We start from the raw sequence: 23,099 nt of genomic DNA, 5'->3' as shown, positions 1-23,099 counted from the left end.
AGATAATCTGTGACCGAATCTGACCTCATTCCAAATCCCAATAATATATTGGGAGACTAACAACAGGAAAAGAAGCCTGGAAATTGAATTACCATCTTCACAGGACCCTGCCCGAGACACATCTATTCTCTTCTTCTGCTTGCAGGAAGCAGCTTGTAGTTTACACTGGTTGTCATAAGTGACTCCATCGCTGCCGCACACTGGTAGGTAAGGCTGGCGCTCACAAGGCTGGCACACACACTGGTTGTTTACACACTTCGCACCAAAGCTACAGATGGTGTTTCCACAAGTCTCTGAAATATAATGAAAGAGATACCAAAAAAATACATTAGACTCATTGCCAAGAGAGAAAATATTGTATTGAATTTTAATTCGTCCGGTAACGTAACCTTATATTTCATCATGAGAAATGTAATCTTGGTTTACAAAGAGCTGGTGTATATAAATGACTACAAAGAGTATTGTATCACCCACAATAACCATAAGAATAGATCACAGCAAGGCTTTATTTTATTTGGGGGCAATGGTCCAATTTGCTGCCCTAGCCCTGCATCTAAATACCCTAGCCAAGGCAGATTGGCTTGTTGACACTACCTCCGGCATCTAGAACCCTGTCAATCCCACTACCTACACCGCTAGGATAGATGGAAGGGCCAGAAGTTAAAAATGAAGCTACACTTTACAGAATATTTTAGAGAATAGAAACAATACCAATTCCCTAATATTATATCATTATAGGGCCTCATGCACACTTCCGTTGGCCGTCGTGCGGCCGTTAATGACGGATCCGTGAAACACGGACCGCACATGGATGGCTTCAGTGTACAGTCCGTTGTTTCACTGACCAAATCAATGAAAAGGCCGAGACTGGCAGGAGTAGGACCGGTCCTATTTTTGACGGAATGGCCACACGGAGGCGTTAAAACAACGGAAGTGTGCATAGCCCCATAGAAATGAGTGTGTCAGTGTGATATCCGTTAAAACAAAGGATAGCACTCTGACGGAAATAACTGAAGTGGGTTGAGGCCTAAGGATCACTTTTTTAGCTGCTGCAGGGATGCTACGTGCTTGCAGGGTAGATTCATCAGCACACATAGGGCCATGTGTATAAAAACTAGTGCAGGCAAAAAGTTGGTCATTGCAGCCAATCAGACTGCAGTGTTCTCCATTAAAGATTAGAAAGTCAAAGCAGTGATCTAATTGGTTCCTGTCAGCCATTGCATTAGTGGCCATTCAAGAATTCCTAAGACTTTTATAATGACCGTGAGTTCTAAACTTTTTCATTACTTCCGCACTCAGGCTGGAACTAGACAATTTTTGTTTTTATGGGTGGTAATTTTTAAAGTGTCTTGATCAACTGTGTTGTTTGTCTTCAATAAAGTTATTTTGTATTTTTTCTAAGATACGTTTGATTTGGTCTCATTATAGCATGTAGGGATAACTTTTGGGTGGAACTAGACAATGACCGTGCGGCAGATTTATAATATTGGCTTAATTCAGGCAGCTAAGAATTAGACTAGATGAGACAAGTTTATCTCACGCAGGATGATACATTTGGCGCATGTTTAGTCACTTCCATCTAAGTTTATACCACCTCTTGGTTGGATTACTTTAGACCAAAATTTTGGTGCATCTTAAGCCATGTGCAGATGTAGCCAAGTTTATCTTGATTCTGATAACTTGCTGCAGGGTGATATCACACAACAAAAGTCATTAGAAAGTCATTGAAAAAGGGCTCATTCAGACGAGCGTAAAACTCATCCGTGGGCTGTGCATGGATATCACACACAGCACACGGGCCCATTGATTCAATGGGGCCGTTCACACATGCAGGTGTTTTCACGCAGCGAGTGTCCGTTCTGTGAAACTGTGAGCCAAAATAAAATCAATAGTAAATGTGCCCACCCGTCTGGTTCCATAGAGATGCACTGAGCCTCATTAGCAGATGCACGAGGTTGCAGTTTGCTGGGTCCCATGACTGTATCTCATTACTATAGAGGTCTGGAGTGGATATACTGTATCTCCAGCTAACTACACCAAGATAAAGTCACACTAACATGAGCTATCTCTAGACAAATACATGTATATAGATGCTGTACACTATGAATATACCTCTATGGGCTGATCACCCAAAAATGCAATTAGAAATGTTCTTTTAGAAGCGTGGCCCTCTCAAGTAAGATGTCCAGCGTACATAGGATTCGATGGAACTAAAAATCTGCCACAGGAATTATGGTCTAGATAAGGAGTGGTCTTTTCAAGGAGGTGGTCTTTTGGAGAGGTTTCACTGTATTAGCAAGCCAGGGGGAACAACATGATTAAAGGGGTTGTCCCGGTTGGGGGCTGTTTTTTATACTGATGACCTATCCACAGGATAGGTCATCAGTATATGATCTGTGGGTGTCCGATATCCGGACCCCTTAATGATCAACGGCTGCCTCCGGACACCGGAAGCTATGCAGTGGTCGGTGCTAGAAGCTGATGGCTCCATACACAGTATAGTGGTCGCGATGGGTTACTGCAGCTCTGCTCCTATTCACTGGAATAAAAGTGGAGCTGCAGTACTGGGGATAGGTCATCAGTATAAGAAACAGCCCGAACCTGGACAACCCCTTTAAGGGTCTGATCACATGTAACGATTCCTTTACGTTTTGGTCTCTGCAGTATTTTACCACAGTGGTCACACTGTAAACTGCAGATTTGAAAAAAATCGATTTTACACAATGATTATGAAAACCTTGTGATTTTTACCACATGGTGGATCTTGATGGCTTATTCTTTGAGGGAGTGGGGGAGCGGTTTGTGGAAAAGCCATTTAAAAATATATATATATTGTACTCCAGCATTTCTGTTTCTTACAGACAAGACTCAGGCAGCCCACAGATCACCAGTGGGAGGCTGGTAAAGCTATGTATAGTGAAGAAGATGAGTAAAGTCTTATATAATCCTTAATAGTGGAGGCTGGCACATTATCTTATTGATATTACCTTTTTTCTTTATTAACTCCTTAATGACTGTACCATTCTTGGCCCTAATGACCAAGAGAATTCTTTCGTTTTTGCCTTCTTTTTGCATCCCGTAACTTTTTAATTTTTAAGGCTACGTAGCTATTTTAAAGAGGTTATCTGGGGACCAAAAATTGCATTGCAATAATATATTTATATAGAACTAAGTAACTTACTAATATACTTTAATTTAAATTTCTGTACTAAATGGTGCAGTTCAAACCTCATGAATTATTCAGGAAGTGCTGGAGCTTTTCTAGTAATGACGACGCTCCGACACGGCCCCACGTGATTGAGCTCATCTGATGCTCTGCTCGGGGACTCCAGTACTGCAGCCGATGTAATTGTCCATATATGGACAGTTACAATGACATGGGCAGAAGTTGTGGAGTCCCCAGGCAGAGCATCAGCTGATACTCTGCTCGGGGACTCCAGCGATGGTAAACCCCTGAATTGACCAAATATGGACGTCAGGAGCAGTGCTGGAGACTCGAGCAAAGGGCTAGCTGATGCTCTGCTCGGGACTCAAGCAATAGGCAATGTGACAGCCCCTTGCAATCCTGTTCACGAACAGCACATAAAGCAAGAGCTCAGTCACGTGGGGCCGTGTCGGAGCGTCATCATTATTAGAAAAGCTCCAGCACTTCCTGAATAATTCATGAGTTTGAACTGCGCCATTTAGTACAGAATTTTTAATTAAAGTATATTAGAAAGTTACTTAGTTCCACGTAAATATATTATTGCAATTGCATATTTTTGGTCCCGAATAACCCCTTTAAAGTTGTTTTTTTTAAAATAAAAATGTGTATCAGTGTGTTTGGTGCAACTTTGTAATTACTTTTTAGTAAAAATTATTTTTACTTTGAGATGCAGCTGCTTTGTATCCTGTATACAGAGCAGTTGTATCTAGCGCTGAAACACGTATCAGTCAGGTTAGCGGGACTGACTGGTTCAGGGACAGCGGGTCCTGTGCGTCTCTGACACGCAGGATCGCATTGACGGGGCTCACAGAGACAGGACATAGGGAGCCACCTCGCTTTGTCAGCATCGCAATCTACATTGATCGTGATGCAGACAGGGTTAAATGGTCGGTATCTATGTTTACGCCGATCCTGGCCATTAGTGCTGGAGTGCGGCTGTCAATCACAGCCGTCTTTGAGCAGGTGATCACACGGGCACAGCCGTGTAATCACCATAATGTACATGCACTTGTGGATGTGGGAAGGGGACCCTTTCCATGATGTACATGACGATGTGAGAAGGGGTTAAAATGACTCTTAACCCGTGATTAGAGTTGTGCCCCCTAATCTGCCTCCAAATACGCCCATATGGAGGCTGTAACATAACTGCCTCTTCTGACATACTTGAAGTCTTAACTCATTGCAAAAAGGATTAAAGGGGTTATCTGGGAAGTGAATTTTTTTTCTCAGGGACTGCTAATGAAATAAACAAAAAAGTAATATTTACCTATCCTTTCCCCCGGCAATCCAGCACGGTCTCTCCGGCGGCAGTCCCAGTGCTTGTTTACATGATGTAGCATGTGACTGCTGCAGACAATCAGAGGGCTCAGTGGCCATACGTTGTATTTCTGGCATTTTAGCACCAGTGAGCCCCCTATTGGCTGCAGCGATCACATGCTACGTGCATGTAAAAGAGCACCGGGACTGCTGCCGGTGCAACAGCGCTGGTTCGCCGGGGGCAAGGATAGGTAAATATAACTTTTTTTTATTTACTTAATTTGCAGCCCCTTAGAAAAAAAAAATACTTCCTGGATAACCCCTTTTAACCCACTTTAGGGACCATTATGTTGTGCAGTTGCTCCCTCTAGTTCAGCTTTGATAGGACATTGTAGAGACAGTCCATTCTGATGACCGAATTGGAAAAAAAAGGTATGGATATACAGGAGAGCGCTACTAGTAAGTAAACGGTTAACAATGGTAAATTCCTTGATTTATTAAATATAGGCAACGCGTTTCGACACAGGACATGTGTCTTCGTCAGGCCATTCTGATGACCCGTCCCCTTAAAATCCTCAGTGTATGGAAAGTTTCTTGTTATTTCAGTGCCTTTGTGTAGCAGTATCTCATTTTTGAGCTTCTATAAGTAGTGACAGAAGTTCTAATGAGTCTCCATAGTAAATGACATAACGATAACTTCACAGGTTCTGTATTATAATGAAGAATCTTTATCCAGCCCCGCATACGATAAATGACAAGAAGACCATTGCCGGCTGAATTACAAACCGCTTCATCTGGTGAATTCTCATAAACAATTATGTTTTTTTTTAAACACTTCTCCAGAAAATATTTTAATACTAATTTATAAATTAATCTAAAAAAAAAATCTGGTGAAAAATTAAAAATGACAGGTCTTGATAACATTGTACTTTAATGTCCCTTGAATTCTTGTCGCTCACATGGCGTCTGGCAAGTCTAGAAACTGGTGTAATTTAGCGGTGACACAATCAAACCGGTTCTTTGATGGGTCGTGTGCTCTTTTTTTGCTATTTATATACAGTATGGGCACTTATATTAATCCTAAAGCCGATACCATGAAGATTTATGCCACATCCAGTTAAAAATAAATGTAAAGAAAATGCTCCCATATCTGTTTGTATTATTTTTTTGTGTCTCGAACATCTCAATGTATGAGGGTTTGATGCTGTCGCTAGAGGAACGAAAAAAATACCACTAGCGGAAATAAAGCTCTGGCACTAGACGTTCTGTCTCTGGGGAGGCATATAGTTGGCACAGCTGAAGTTTACAACACTGACCGAATCACTGTTTATTGACACTAAACCTAAAGTCTATCTTCTTTCCAATTTCTGTGCAGTTGTATGCAATCTATTGTTTCCTGTTATCAGCCGTTTAAGGGAAAGGAGAGACTGACTGTAATCTTCTTAAAAAAGATTATTGACAGGAAGTCCCAAAAAATTTCTGCCCCATCAACACGACTCTGTCTTGAAAGGGTGTTGACGGAAAAACGTATACATTTTTTTTGTCATGCAGTGAAACAAAAAGACCACTACCTGGAACTCTTTACTACAGGGGTGGGGACCAGAAGCCATTACCGTTCTGAGGAGACGCATACAGATGTTTCAATTGTTGCATCCGTAATATACTCCACCAGCCCCAGTAGAAGATATTTCATTTTCATTATATATATTCAGTCAATCAATCACTGCTCTTTATATAATATATACTAGATAGATAGATGATAGATAGATAGATAGATAGATAGATAGATAGATAGATAGATAGATAGATAGATAGATAGATAGATAGATAGATAGATAGATAGATGATAGATAGATAGATAGATAGATAGATAGATAGATAGATAGATATTAGATAGATAGAGAGAGAGAGATAGATAGATAGATAGATAGATAGATAGATAGATAGATAGATAGATAGATAGATAGATAGATAGATAGATAGATAGATAGATAGATAGATAGATAGATAGATAGATAGATAGATAGATAGATAGATAGATAGATAGATAGATAGATATGAGATAGATAGATAGATAGATAGATAGATAGATAGATAGATAGATAGATAGATAGATAGATAGATAGATAGATAGATAGATAGATAGATATGAGAAAGATAGATATGAGATAGATATATATTAGATAGATAGATAGAGAGAGAGATAGATAGATAGATAGATATGAGAAAGATAGATATGAGATAGATAGATAGATATGAGAATGATAGATAGATAGATAGATAAATAGATAGATAGATAGATAGATAGATAGATAGATAGATAGATAGATAGATAGATAGATAGATAGATAGATAGATATGAGATAGATAGATAGATAGATAGATAGATAGATAGATGATAGAAAGATAGATAGATAGATGATAGATTAGATAGATAGGAGTATATTCAATCATTTCAGACTAGTGTATAAATTACGTTAGAGAATAATAATATAGTTGAATGGTAGTCTGCCACCTAGTGGTTATTGGTGTTACTGTATTTGGACAATATGTCAGGTTCTTGTATTTTCTTCTTCTAAACACAGAATTTGCAAATGCGCATAATGGTTTAATCACGGAACAGAACATGTCTAGATCTTTCAAAGTATGAATATGGATATTTCTTTATTTGATATGCTGATGAAGGCATCAACTGGCTTTTATAGTCATGTGGTCAGCATGGAAATGTTGGGCCCCAGTCTACAAACAATCTTATACAAATGTCAAGAATGCATTCATCTGCAAAATAAAAAATTGTAGTAACATATAAAAAGTTTCTAAAAACCCAGCACCACTGTAAGGGTATGTGCACACACACTAATTACGTCCGTAATTGACGGACGTATTTCGGCCGCAAGTCCCGGACCGAACACACTGCAGGGAGCCGGGCTCCTAGCATCATAGTTATGTACGATGCTAGGAGTCCCTGCCTCGCTGCAGGACAACTGTCCCGTACTGTAATCATGTTGTCAGTACGGGAGAGTAGTTCCACGGAGAGGCAGGGACTCCTAGCATCGTACATAAGTGTGATGCTAGGAGCCCGGCTCCCTGCACTGAGTTCGGTCCACTACTTGCGGCCGAAATACGTCCGTCAATTACGGACGTAATTAGTGTGTGTGCACATACCCTAACACTGTAACAGATACACTAATCATAAGATCTACTTACTGCAGTCTCCCTGTGCTGCCACCTGCAGGTTAATTTGCTGCGTGCAGGCTCGTACATGGAGCTCACATTCACTGCCATACGTGTTGCCATCTGTGCCACACACAGGTTGAGCCGATTGTACACATTCCGTAGGGCACACACATCGTCCAGTCTCGGCCTCGCAGATGGCTCCGAACTGACATTTTTTACAGCGATCTGCAATCAAGAACATTAAAGAGGGTGAGAAAGAAAAGCTTTAAATATCCCCCACTCTGTTTTCCAGCTGCATCTTATATGTCACTCGTCTGTCCTCCAAAGATAGCTCGGATGCACCTGCACCCACTTTAATGAATTGACCTGCCACCCTGCAGTGATACATCACATGCTATTAAGTCAACAGTCTGTCCTTGGGCATTCTGACAAGGTCGAAGGGTATAAAAGGGACAAATGCATTAAAAAAATGTCGCATTCATTGTAATGTGGGTGACTAATTTACTTAATCAAATCCTGTCTGCAATGTGCCTCTTGGGGGAAATGTCACATCATGTGAATTCTAAAAGGAATGGGTGAGGGAATTTTAATAGATCATTCCGCTGCTGCATTTTGATTTTGTACAAGACTCAGAAAATCAGCAACCAGCGAGCTCGTGGTTTGTAGAAGTTTCATTCTCGCTTGAAAGCGCGTTGCCTTGTGGTTAGTTCTCAACTGAATCCCAACTTTTGCCCTAAGCAAATATGTTCCGGCTTTCAAAATCATTATTTGTAATAGAAAATACAATTCATTTATGAAAAAATTCATTTATATTCATCGCTTGGAGAAGCAAAAACGTTTAGAGCGTCTCAAATGGAGGTTGTAAAAAATAAATATAAAGTGGGACTCCCTACACGTTGTATCACAAATGTTCAATAATAAAATATGATACAAATTTAAAGGGATATTCACATTCCCCACGATGTAGTCTGTATTATGCCATTCTTTTAAGAGAATTGTGCCTGCCAGACCGCCCTTACACCCCTTGGTGGGTCCCTCCCCACCTACCCCTATTCTTGTCCCTGACTAAACGTAAAGTGTAGTGCTGAAAACATCCATGCGCCACACATGACAATCACTGTAGTGTTGTCACTTTTTAAATTGCTGCCCTTCGCTTTGACACACGGGAAATTATTGCCAAATTCTCGTATAAACACAGACAGTAAAGATGGCCATACCCATTAGACAAAACTGGGCCAAATTCGTTCCCATGGGAGAAAAAACACTGCCAGCGGTGTCTGGCAGCAGCTTATTCCCCTATCCCCCAAATAAATATGCACGCTTGTATGGATTTTGGGGAGTCAGAGAAAACAATATTGCCGAACGAGTGTGATGTAATATGTATGGCCATCTTAGTGTATGTTCCCAAAGGCAGGAGATGCTGCAACAGGAAATCTGCAGCGGAATCTCAAAAAAAGTAAATCAGTCACAGAAATTTGCAACAAATAGTGCATTTCTGCTGCGCATATTACCTGTGGATTTAGTGTGAAGCATGGATTATAGCAAACTTTATGTGCACATGCGGATTTCCAGCATTTATTTGACAGCGTTTTCGCTGTGGAATCGCTGTACAAACCGCAACACAACTAAACTTGCGTATTTTAGTGCAGAATTTATGCTCCCATTGAAGTCTATGGGCCAAACCCGCAACCTCTCCGCACAGAACACTCAGCATAAATGAACCTGCTACAGATTTCAGAGCCGCACCGCAGGACACTTTCTGCACAAGTGTTTTGCGATTTTTTTCCGCATTGTTGGCCTGAGATTTGTAAAATATCATCCACTTTGCTGCTACTGTAAATGCTGCGGAATTCCGATACGGAAGTATTTACGCTGTGTTGGAACCCAGACTTAAGGTATTATCCACACGGACATATCGCTCTGTACAACCTTCCAGATGTGTGAAGACGTAATAGGGCACCCATAGAAGTCTATGTGGCACTACTGTACCTTTGCATGCCTCCAGTTTCATATGGAAACGTACTGAAGTATGGCTCAGTAATACGGGGTCTGATCAGACCCGGTATCACAAAGCCAGTCTCTATATCTCTAATATGGCGTCATGTAGGGGCACCATAAGGTTAACAGATTAAGAACAGTTTTGGAGCCTAATAAGGGTATAGTCACTTGCGGCAGATTTATTACAAAAATGTCATCATCTTAATGGGATTTGTAGAAAACCATGCACATGCTGCAGAAACAACACAATGCACAAATTTTCGCGGAAATTTCTGCAACAAATCTGCCACGTGTAAACATACCCTAAATGTTTTGACTAATGGATCAGATTTCTAAGGGTGTGTTCACATCAGCGTCACCCTTCCGTTGATGGGTTCCGCTAGACCCTTCCGTCGGAGGAACGCATCAACGGAAATGCTGACGGAAACCATAGCTTCCGTTTGCATTACCATTGATTTCAATGGTAATGTTTCCTTTGCAAATGGTTTACGTTTGTTTCCATTCCGTAAGGTTTCCATTTTTTGGACGGAAACAATAGCATAGTCGACTGCGCTATTGGTTCCGCCCAAAAAACGGAAACCGAATGGAAACCATTTCTAACAGAAGCATTACCATTGAAAGCAATGGTATTGCAAACAGAAGCTATGGTTTCCGTTTGTCTTTCCGTTGATGGGTTCCTCCTACGGAAAGGTCTAGCGGAACCCATCTACGGAACCGAACGCTGATGTGAACAGTTACTAAGCTAAATGCACCAGAATTCGGTCACCAAATCACTATTGATAAATCCCCCCCAATATTTATACCTTATAATCATAACTTATTATTGAAATGATTATTTTATTGTATACTACAAAATAAACAAAGTCAAATAAAAGAATTTGAAAAAACGCAGCGTGAAATTGCCAAGTAGCCACAGAATATCCAGGATTTGAGATTTCCACGGCAGCATTCCCAGAAACGATCCCCTCATCTAAATGACTCATAATGCATTCACTGATAAGACAGTATAAGCAGGAGAGGCACTGGATCATACAGATTGAAAATGACGGCTAGGTAATGTGCACAGACAGGCAATACAAACTGAACAAATTGCTTATCAGGCTGGGGAAAAGTGCTATGATAAACATGCGTGTGCCCAGTGTGTGTGTATGGGATAAAATGACACACCGGATCACCAAGACTTGTGAGAGGGGACAAAGCCAGGAGCATCCAAAGCTAATAACAGAGCACAGTCTCCGACCTGTCGTTCCCTGACACTCAGCACTTTCATTACTCGCAACACGGAGCATACTCTGAGACCTCATCATTTTACCAGGACTCAGAATCCCATCTCACAAAAAAACAATACCATGCGGGAAGCAAAACTATTAACCCTTCCACTGCGCAGTAGGAGAGGTTCATGAATCCATCCATGAGATTCTACAATGGGGAATCTGATACTTGGTAAAGCTTGGCACAGGTAATATCGAAGCAGAAGAATTGGTTGAAGTCCCAGTCGGACCATTTAGGGGGAGTTCACACAGCGTTATTTACCAGGCAGATTTTGAATTGCCAGCGTTTTTTGAAGCTGCAAAAAAATCTACAAAATGAGTGCCACAGGTTTTTATTGCCTCCCATTGATTTCAATGGGAGGTCAGAGGCGGAAACCGCTCGGAGAAATAGCATGCCACTTTTTTTATTAAGCCACCCGGGAAAAAGAAAGCCTCTACCTGCTATTGAAATCAATATAGGGCGATTTGGGGCATTTCGTGGCCCTGATTCCAACGAGGTTTCTGCATCAAAATCAGTACCAAAAAAAGTTACTGAATAAACAAATTATATGACTTGCTCATCCGCCTATGGCGGCGTTTAGGGTTGTATATCGTGGAAGGTAGCCCATAGAGATAGTCATAATAAGTGCTTCCCGGTGCCAGTTTATGCCAGGACTGGTGGATTACGCACTTCTTTACCCCCATCCCTTTGTATGGTATGATTCTCCTTGTCTTGTGTCCTCCTCCTTTGCTTGATATTATTGCAGAGGGTGGGGGCAGGAGAAGCCCTCTGGTGTTCCTACCAAACACTGAAACGGTGGATAGGGTCAAACAAAGCTGGGCTCCTCTGGTCTTCCATGGGCACCATTACTGAAAGTGGATGAGCTTCCTTGTCCATGGTATGTACACCCTTACATCCTTTCATCGTGACTTCTCACACTTTTTTTTTTTAGACATAGAACTATCTATATATCTTGTAGCCATGCTTTCCTATCACTTGTTGTCCCACAATGAACAGGCCATTGACCCCCATTTTGAGGACCTTTTATATATATATATATATATATATATATATATATATATATATATATATATATATATACACATAGCATGGCTGGACAATGGTAGTCAATTCAAGGACATAGCATGGCTGGACAATGGTAGTCAATGTGACCTAGAGATGTGATCCGGGATTATAACATTTTGGGTTGTTTTCTATTGAGGTCTATAAAAAGTACATTTTGCTGGCCACTAAAAAAGTCAAGTTGGCTACTGGACTGGAATAACTCCAGTATTTCTGTCCACCCCTTGTAAATGATGTTAAGTTTCCAACCAATTAATCACACAAACTATTCGATATTTTTTACCCTTATCCCTTTTATTGTATATCCATCTACCTCTGGAAAAGTATGAATACTGAAAGCCTGCAGCTCCTTAACGCAACATAAATCATTTATAGCGAGCCTGTGGCTGTGTATTGTAGGCTACTGTATATATATATATATATATATATATGTGTGTGTGTGTATGTGTGCGTGTGTGTGTGTGTGTATGTGTGTGTGTGTGTGTGTATGTGTGTATGTGTGCGTGTGTATGTGTGTGTGTGTATGTGTGTGTGTGTGTGTGTGTGTGTGTATGTGTGTGTGTGTGTGTGTGTGTGTGTATGTGTGTGTATGTGTGTGTGTACACGGTAGGAAATATCCCACATTGACCTATAAACTTGGACCATTCCCTCTAAATCTCGTAGCTCTCATATTAGAGATTGTGCCTTTTGCTGACTATTCTAACATTTTTTTACGATATCTTCTAACCTCTCTGGAGATTTGCAGTGCTCGTATACATCTTGATAAAGACATTTCATACATAGAAGGCTGGAAGAACATGCATAAAGCCAATTAAATCTTGACCCTTTACCGTCTAGAGTTACTTAAGAGAAATCCGCTACTGTATATAATTTCCCACGCTGTATTTATCTGCATTCGCTGATGCCACTGGAATAATATAATAAGCCCTAAGGTTCAATATGTGGATTAACACACAACTCGGTTTATAAAACTAAGATATTATCCCTTACCACAGGGCCCCTTGTGTTTAATAGTGATCTCCTTCTTGAGTGCACATGCTGTAGTCTCTAATTCACATGGATTGCCATAAGTGCGCATGTCGCTGCCACAGACGGGGTCATACACGCTCTGGCACACTTGCTGGCATTCGCAGACTGGCTTCTGGTTTTTCACAACACATGCTGCCCCAAAACTGCATTCCACGTTCAGGCAAGGACTGGGTGCGTGAAGATCTGTAAGAGAGGGAGAGACAGAGGTTAGTTCAGAGATGTGCTATAAAAAGGGTTGTGCGGAGAGCACAACCTCCCTGAGCAGCAAGCAGGGCAAGCGGGGGGAAGTATTGCATGCTAGTCATACTCTGCCCCCTAGAGGAGGAAAGGGAACGTCAAGCTTGTTGAGCATGTGTACCCGCCAGCACTGCTGTTTGGACTGAACAGGCCATTCTGGATAGAATAAAAGCGATAATATACAGATACACACGCCAGCAACAGAATTTGTGCACACTCACAGAATTCGATTTTTTAACAATTTCATAGCTTTACATCAATCAGTCCATGTTTTATTCTATAGTATATAGTGGATAATTGTAATATTACGTACATTAAAGGTGATATTTTATATAACAAATCCTGTGAGTGCTACAATTATTCCGTTTTTAGTGGGCACCTGGTGGCATGCCCTTCTTACATTACTATACAATACAATGGCTGTTTTTGGTAACTAGTTTCTAAAATGCTGCTAAACTCCAGTATAATCGTAGGGTTAGGAAGGAGGAAGCCAGACACCGGGACTAGCAATGGGCTAAGAAAGCGTTAGCCTTAAAGAGGCTCTGTCACCAGATTTTGCAACCCCTATCTGCTATTGCAGCAGATCGGCGCTGCAATGTAGATTACAGTAACGGTTTTATTTTTAAAAAACGAGCATTTTTGGCCAAGTTATGACCATTTTCGTATTTATGCAAATGAGGCTTGCAAAAGTACAACTGGGCGTGTTGAAAAGTAAAAGTACAACTGGGCGTGTATTATGTGCGTACATCGGGGCGTGTTTACTACTATTACTAGCTGGGCGTTGTGTATAGAAGTGTCATCCACTTCTCTTCAGAACGCCAAGCTTCTGGCAGTGCAGCACTGTGACGTCACTCACAGGTCCTGCATCGTGTCGGCACCAGAGGCTACAGATGATTCTGCAGCAGCATCGGCGTTTGCAGGTAAGTCGATGTAGCTACTTACCTGCAAATGCTGATGCTGCTGCAGAATCAAGTGTAGCCTCTGGTGCCGACACGATGCAGGACCTGTGAGTGACGTCACAGTGCTGCACTGCCAGAAGCTGGGCGTTCTGAAGAGAAGTGGATGATACTTCTATACACAACGCCCAGCTAGTAAAAGTAGTAAACACGCCCCGATGTACGCACATAATACACGCCCAGTTGTACTTTTACTTTTCAACACGCCCAGTTGTACTTTTGCAAGCCTCATTTGCATAAATACGAAAATGGTCATAACTTGGCCATAAATGCTCGTTTTTAAAAAATAAAAACGTTACTGTAATCTACATTGCAGCGCCGATCTGCTACAATAGCAGATAGGGGTTGCAAAATCTGGTGACAGAGCCTCTTTAAATTTCAGTTACTTAAGCATGGAAACGAACTCTTCCACATGCACAAGTAATCCACTCCAACCAATTAGATTTTCTGTTCTTGGATCTGTTGATTACGGTCATTAAATGGGGAAATAATAAAAAAAAAATTATGTATGTGTCTGCTTCTTTAAAAAAATAGCTCCATACTAAAAAAAAAATTTAAAAAAAATTAGCTCCTATGTGTAGAAATTTTTTACTTCCCCTTCCCATCCCTTGGTTGAACTTGATGGACATATGTCTTTTTTCAACCGTACTAACTATGTAACTATGTAAATACTTGTGAATGACTGTGTCTAGTATTGGAGCACAACCTCCTTTAATGAAATGGGGCTGAGCTGCAATACCAGACACATCGTATGGACAAGAGTGGCGCTGTAACTAGAAAAACGCATCCATGTTTTTCTAACTTCATGCAATCCATCTAAACCCAAAAATATCTGATCACTGCAGTAAAACTGAATAACTGAAACAAAGTTCAAAGTGTAGAAATATTTGAGAATTGCATAAACAGCAGTTCCCAAATACAGTAAACAAATGGTTCCCTTTTTCCAAAACGGTTGTGAATATAATGCCAGGAAGTTAAGAGCAATTTATATTCACATTGGATTCCCCGCTAAGTTCACACCTACATTTGGCTTTCCATTTTTCTGGACCGTCAGAGGAGCAGAACAACGGAAATACCAGTAGTGCCCATTCCGTTGCATGACGGACACCAATGGTGGCCAATGTAACCAATTGACTTTAATGGGTCCTGTCGGATTTTCGTCGGGGTGCCCGTGGTTTTACCGGAAACAATATTATTATTAGGCTGTATTAACAGTATTATTGGCTGGGTCTGCGATGAAGGACACAATGGTAAATGCATTCTTAGCACGGATTCATGGGGCAACAGTGGGGGAATTTGAGTTCCCTGCAGCCCCGCACTAGAGTTACTGCAAAATACCTGCCCGTAAAGTGGGCAGTTCTAGTAATAGCAGTGGCATACATTGAAGAATGGGGGCCCCAAAGCAAAGATCAAAATGGATCCAAATTATGACGCCAAGTTTTGTCACCCAGGAAAGGGTCTAGTGATTTTTTCCCTTGCGACTCCATTTTCTTTGACCCTTGCACCAATCCCACCCCCATCCTTGTTTGCTAACAATGTAGTTTGTTTGGAGAATGGAGTCCTACACTGGTTCTCGACACCCAGTAAGGGCCCCATAGCATGGTCTGCCTCTGTGGTAATTGATAAATAGGTATATTAGAACATTTATGTTTATGCTGTTTCTTAATATATTAGGAAAAGGTGATAAAATAAAAGAAGGCTATCCTAACATCATTCTCATTACTATACAGGGCACCATCTGACATATTGGCATATGCAATTTGCCCCATTGCTAGGGTATCAAAATTGAAATTTTGCAGCATTTTTAGACAGTAGAACCAAACACATATGTTAGTTTGTGGACTTCAGCTAGTTTAGTGACATATAAGCAACACCAACGTCAATCCAAAAGCAGCCCTGGATCTTCAATAGAATAAAGCGAGCTAAGGGGCATATCCAACGTTCAGGATCTTTACATCCACAACATGGCACTGAACATCAATTGACTACCTTCATTTATGGTCATCTTCCATATGCCAACTGTGCCAAATCTGAACCCACCTCTCTGTTCCCATATGGAGCAATATAAGTGAAATTATAATATAGCATTATAAGACGTGATACATGTAGACTGCGCGCAGCAGATAACCGTGTCCTTACGGAAACATAGATCTTGTCTTCGAAAGAGTAATTGCTACCTTTTCCCTCACGGCTTGACCTATTTATACAGCGCTTGTATTATTACTACAGGGCAGGGTATAGAAATACGCTGTTCTGGGAAAGATGGAGTTAAACTCAACATGCAAAATACAGACAAGTTTATGAAAAATAACATCTGCGATTGTTTCATTTCTTCACTCTGCAAATTGTTTTTTCTTTTCTTTAGGTTTTCGGAAAGTGTAGTCTGAAATTAAAGCTATTGTGAGTTTTTTTCCCCCTTATCCGCGGAGATCCTGGTTTCCATGGCGATATTAGTGGTTGTAGGCCTTTGCTTCTAAATGTAAATTCAAAATGCATAGAAATTGAAATACAGCAGATCAAAAAGCCGCACAATGCCACATCATGAGAATTCTTATGCCGGCTTCATAAAGTGCTTGTTTTTAACTGTTTGGAATAACTATTATTCCGGAAAACATGTTGCGGTTTCTGGTTATTAACAAGTGTTTTTGTGGCGCTCTTTTTCTTCCTTTCGTTACTTCTCATGCACTTTTCGAAGCTTCGCGCTGACTTCATTTGCATGCTTTTTATTCGGAGCAGATACGCAAATTTTCTTTGAATTTCGCACTTCCAGTAAGTTTAGTTATACAATTAAAGATAAATGCACGCTGCATATACATTTCCTTCTAGTGCATAGTATATCTGATGAACATGGGCTGGCGCTCCTTTAATCTTTTATGGCAGCTCGGTTGTGAATGCAAAACCGCTTTACATACAATATATATGAGACATAGGCTAGGTAGATTTATTGGGTACTATTTCTGATGTTATTACAACCGTATATTTTAAATGACAAATGCTTCTCCACGCTGCAAAGGCTATTGCAGTCTGTGCCACCTTATCATGAACCAATAAGCTCAGCAGAAAAATCTTGCCAGGCTTCATATTGCAAAACTTCACTCCATATCCAGTGTGGAAAATTAAATTCTGTTACTGTCACATTTCTGGGATTATGTACTGATGTAAGAAAGCATTATGCAAAAACAGGGTACTTATCAGTATATGGACTTTATATACGGCGATAGGGTGTAATAGCCAATGTGGTAGAGGCAGCGCCAACCTTTGGGGTGTGCGACCTGTGCAACAGGGTGCATCACTTCAGCCAGAGGAAGGGGGCGCTGCACTGGCTCCCCTCTCCTTGCGTTTCTGAAGCACCCGGGCTCGGCGACTCTGCAGCTGCCTTCCGGCCCGGGCACTTTTCTGCTCCAGTATTGGTAGCACTAAAACTGACATGCAACGTGACATACAGTGTGTGGCAGACTCAGTGCAACACTGGGGCCGAAGCAGAGAAGGAGCACCCGGAAGCTACGAGTGGTGAGTGAAAACCAACCCCCACTCACTCCCCGGGCCTCCAGGCACCAAGGTATTATTTATACTCTGTGGGGGCACTTGGGGGACATTATACTGTGTGGGGGCACTAAAGGGAACATACTGTGGAGGAGGGCAATAAGGGGTATTATACTGTGTGGGGCACTATGGGGGCAGTATATTGTGTGGGGGGCACTAAAGGGGCATTATGCTGTGTGTGGTGGCATAAGGGGACAATATACTTTGTGTGGGGCACTAAAGGAGGCATCATACTTTGGGGGCAGCTATGGTGGCATTATACTGTATGGGGCAGCTATGGGGGCATTATACTGTGTGGGGGCACTAAAAAGGGCATTAGACTGTGTGGGGGCATTATTCTTTTTTCTTAATTTTGCACAGGGCACCATCTATCCTAAGGCCGGCCCTGGGTAAATGTTTTATAGTTGCAAATGTCTTTTTTTTAGAAAAGTCCTATTGGCACAAGGGGGCACATTTATAAGCTGTATGAAGTCTCTAAACTATTAATGAGACATTTTAGAGTTTAGTGACTGTGTTGCAACATTAAAAGGCAGATTTACTAGCAATACATAAAACCGAACAATGGCAGCTTCACCAGGTTTTAAGAAAAGTAGAGAACAACTGAAAGAGATACTGCACTTTCAAACATTTGATATGTCATAGAGACATATCAAAAGTTTGGATCGGTGGGATCCGGTTGCTGAGACCACCACTGTTGCTAAAACGAAGGTGCAGGAGCACTCAGCTGAGCGCATAGAAACCTTCAGCTGTGATCGGCGCTCCACGTCAGCCTGAAGTCGGCTCACATAGAAGTTCCATGAGAGCCATCTTAAGGCTGACAAGGAGCGCCGATCACAGGAGGGGGGCGCTCAGCTGAACGCTTTTGCACCTTCGTTTCAGCAACGGTGGGGTCCGGGTGCTGAAACCCGCACGGTAGGTGAAAAAGGGAGCTCTTAAAATAAATTAGTTGAACTTACGGTCACAATGGCCGCAGAAATTTGGCTTTCATACACCAGTCTTAAACAGGAGCCCGCTGGAGTACAATGCGCTAAATCTATCAAGAGGTGCACGCGATTTAAAAAATTTGTTGCATCCTGGGCTGTCTATGTGTCACAAACTGAAATCTACGTCAGCTACGAACCGGCATAAATTTCCGCTATAATGTATGTTAATTTCTGGCATAAATTATAGTAAATCTGTTGGGATACAGATGGCCCAGCCTCTCCCAAGAAGCCTTACCCACTTTTTTTTTTAAAAAGCGGCAAGTGCTTCGGAAAACAAAAAAGTTACATTTTTTTGCGCTGAACAGGTATGTGCCAAAATGTTTGACTTTCTTCTGCCATAAAACTGGTGCGACGCACTTAATAAGTCTCCCCATATATTTTTCACTGCAATTACACTAGAAAACGTCTATATTTCTATTTATATCCTCACTGTACTTCTACCAAAATTTCATACATTCTGGTGCAAATTTTGTGCATTTAGTACAAGTTCAGCAAATTTTGCTGCATTTCTGCTGAAACTTTTTATAAATGTGCTACTGGGCTTAAAAATGTGGGTTTTTAAACGTGTCATCCGGGTTGTTAAAATTGATATCCTTAGCTCAGGACAGGCCATCAATATTAGATCGGTGGGGGTCAATATTAGATTGGCCCCTTGAAACAGCTGATCAGCGGGGTTGTCAACAGTCGGACCCCCCACCGATCTAATATTGATGGGATATCCTAACGACAGACTATCAATTTTAACAACCTGGATAACCCCTTTTTAAATGTATGCTGTGTTTTTTAAACCACATCATGTTTCATCCATGTGTTCTTTGTGTATGAACATGTGCTTTTTGCAGTAGCTTATGCATATGGTGACAGGTATGCTTATATGGTGCCGTAGTGGTAGAGCCCAGACCGAAGTGATCTGTGGCATGGACCACTTTTTTGATTCAGTTCATCAATCATTTTAATGTCCCATATTAGTGACATCACTAGACCAAGTCTGGGCACCCAAGTGCCATGCCATTGTCCACCCCTGTATGTTTACAATGTATATAAAGGCGCTGAATGGAAATTATACTTCATTATCTTATTTTATAATTTTCTTTTAAGAGTTAAAAGAAATTGAGTGGGCTGCAAAATAGCACAGATCAGGAGAACAAGGAAAATCAGACCTGCTTATGTTTCAGATAAGTCTCCAATTCTTACTGCATCTACTCTTAAAGGGGTTTTCCCACAAGGGACATTTATGACATATCCACAGGACCACCACTGGGACCCGCACCTATCTCTAAAATGGGGCCCCCTAAACCCTGTTATAGATTTTTGTGCTCACACTGACTTCCGGCCACTTCTTGATTACATGGTCGGGGCATAGTCGGGAGTTATGGATACAGTGTAACTCGCTGTGCTACGCCATTTCCGTAACTCCAATAGTAGTGAATGGCAGTTATGGAAGCAGCGCAGCATGCAAGCTACATTGTTTCCGTAAATACCATTCAGTTCTATCGGACTTATGAAAACAGCGCAGCTCAGCGAGTTACACTGTTTTCTCCTTCATGATCGGAAATCAGCCGAAAGAGATAGAACAGGGTTTAGGGGCCCCGTTCTAGAGATAGGTGCGTGTCTTAGAGGTGGGACCTGCATCTATCTGACATTTATGACATATCCTGTGGATAAAACTCCTTTAAGCCTCATGCACATGACTGTATTTTTGGGGCCAACATTTTTCTGCATTTTTGCGGATAAATTGCTGACCCATTCTTCTGTATGGCCCCATGCACACAACTCAGGACAAGTCATTTTACGGTCCAGATTTACGGATTTACCAATACTGGTGAATTGTTGTGCACCTGTGAGTCCGGATGACACACGGATGCACAACAATGGTTTTTTGCAATCCGACGGACCGCAAAACAAATACGGTCGTGTGCATGAGGCCTTAGTATCTATGAAATCAGTTCTTAATAATATTGGTTCTATTCATAAATGGCCACAACAGCAATGTGAAAAGAACAGGAATATGTCTTGTGTTAATTGTATGTACAATTATCCTGCATTTATAGAACATGCTGTGCCGTAGTTTGGAAATGGATATAATGTAAAGGGGTTTAATATACATTAAGATTAATCACTGTATAAATGAAACATTCTACAACTTTCTAATATACTTTGTGTTCCAAATTGTATCTAGTCCAGGCAATGCTCTGTGAGCTCAGCACATGAGCGGCAGCTGCACAATTCCCTGATTGTTGTATCTGTCTACAGTACAGGCTGCTCAGCTCAGGACTAGATACAGGTACCAGTTTGCAGCTAAACAAGAACGTTGCCATTCAGTGACAGCAAACACAATGTTGTAAATAGTGACAAATTGAAAAAAACAAAACATTATATTAAAAGTTGAAAAACTTTTTATTTAAACATCCATTATGCTTTTTATTTGGATAAAACCTTAAAGGGTAACTAAACTTTCAAAAATCCTCTGACATGTCATAGTGACATATTAGAAGTTTTGATCGGTGTGGGTGCGAAAAACAGACTCCCACTGATCGCTAAAACAAAGCAGCAGAAGAGCTTGTGTGCTCGCTTAGTTTCTGATCAGCTTTTCTCTGAAAGCCGAACAGTTGGTGTACAGGTTCATAAACTTTCTATTAAGTGCGTACATCACACGAGCGCTTCTGCGACGTTGTTTTAGTGATCGTGGGGATCTCGGTGCTCGGATCCCGATCGATCCAAACTTCTGATATGTCACTATGACGTGTCAAAAGTTTTCTGAAAGTTTAGTTACCCTTTAAAGCCCCTTTAAGGCAGTAGCCTCTTCAACTGTTCTGCAACTACAACTCCCACCGCATTGTGACAGATGCTATAAATGGTTGTCTTACAACGGCTTCAGATGTGGCAGGCCACTTTTTAACATATTTAAATATTTCATATTAACATATTTCAAAGTTAAAGCAGATGTCCACTTGAGAGATGACAAAATATGTAAGTCAGTACCTATAGGTGATGGGTGCCTTCTACTTATTTTCTTCATTGTCGGTGGTTTAAAGCTCTGCTCAATTAGGGTACAGCTATTATCAGTGAGTGCAGCCTAGTTGCATTGTTTTATGTGGGTCTGAGATCGAAACTACACCCCAGACTGCTGCTTGATCCCACATGCTTTACACTACAGCTCTGCTTGTTTAGATTAGCTGCTGTGTATAGGCACAAGCTCACCAGGTAGTTAGTGAGTGGAGTACTTCCAACACAGAAAGGACAGAATGAGTAAGCAAATAAACTACCAGTAAAATAAAGATTATCCAACAAATGGCCCGCATTTAGTGAAGCAAATAAACCTCAGTGGGAGGAGCCTGCGGTTCCGATTTAACGCGCAAAAGGATAAATAGACTCTGTACCTAAAAAAAAAGCCAAAAGACCCAAAAAGAGGCAAGCAAGTGAAAACCTGCAGCCAGTTCCACGCACATCCATCAATACGACGGATTAGGTTATTAGCTTGACTACCGCGACTATATAACATATGGTGGGAAAGTGTCAGCGATGGTGGGAGCCTGTACTCTGTACAGACAGACTGTATCCTGCTAACCGGCCAAGAACAATTTTCAGACAGGTTCCGTAATGTAGGCAGAACTGAAAGTCAATATTTCCTTTTTACGTATTCTCTCCAGGAACATAATAGAGCAACGTCCTTCTGTTCCGTACAGGAAAAAATACTAATAGCAATTAACTGAACCGGAGCAGGACGTAACTGCACCGTGTCATCGCCGGAGCCGAGGAACTACCTGGATTGAATGGGAGCCCATTACAGCGTCTTTGTTCCCCAAGTGTTTCAGAAGAGCTGAAGTCTTACGTTCCATATAAGCTGCGCTTCCAAAAGATAAAAAAGGAGATCTTCCTGGATAATTGACAACTTGTACTTTTGAAAAAACATTTATTCTGTACTGACACAGTGACCTACTGATTCCAGACTACAATGCTAGATCTCACCGCGTGTTGCAGATTTTGGTTCAAATGTTTTAGCCGAAGTCATAAGTGTTTTCAAAAGGAATGGGAAATATAAAGGAAGAACTTGTACTTCTCCTTCCTCCTGGATCCACTTCTGGCTTTGGCTCAAAAATCTGCATCTGCAAAAAATACACAATGTGTGAATCCAGTCTTAAGATGCAAACCGAAGAGTGTACAATATCCTCTACTGAGAGTTTCTAGAACACTCTGGACTATCGCATATCTCCAATGGAGGCAGACCACACAGCTGCTGCAGAAACGGAGGCCAAATGGCCCCAACCCATTAATGCCACCTGCCCCCTGCCCTGGTGGTCTGATGGTCATTATGGTCTAAATACTTTAATTACAATATATGTATATTTTTGGGGGGAATATATTGAAGAGGGGTGTGGG

The 23,099-nt window shown here is 41.3% G+C and overlaps 1 protein-coding gene across 14 annotated transcripts in view; it reads right to left on the bottom strand.

Annotated features, from left to right (window-relative positions):
* The window catches only part of AGRN (agrin), a 380,231-nt gene that overhangs the window by 92,538 nt on the left and 264,594 nt on the right, over positions 1–23,099 (bottom strand). For all 14 annotated transcript variants that reach the window (XM_075839715.1, XM_075839712.1, XM_075839713.1 and 11 more), the window contains 3 exons: positions 12,962–13,183; positions 7,670–7,864; positions 93–293 (listed from right to left, as the gene is read on the bottom strand). In XM_075839715.1, the coding sequence (XP_075695830.1) occupies positions 93–293; positions 7,670–7,864; positions 12,962–13,183 (618 nt within the window). The remainder of the gene's footprint in view (positions 1–92; positions 294–7,669; positions 7,865–12,961; positions 13,184–23,099) is intronic.

This window comes from Rhinoderma darwinii, chromosome 10, assembly GCF_050947455.1.
Source record: "Rhinoderma darwinii isolate aRhiDar2 chromosome 10, aRhiDar2.hap1, whole genome shotgun sequence".
Lineage (NCBI taxonomy): Eukaryota > Metazoa > Chordata > Amphibia > Anura > Rhinodermatidae > Rhinoderma > Rhinoderma darwinii.
This window is presented reverse-complemented; position numbering and strand designations above follow the sequence as displayed.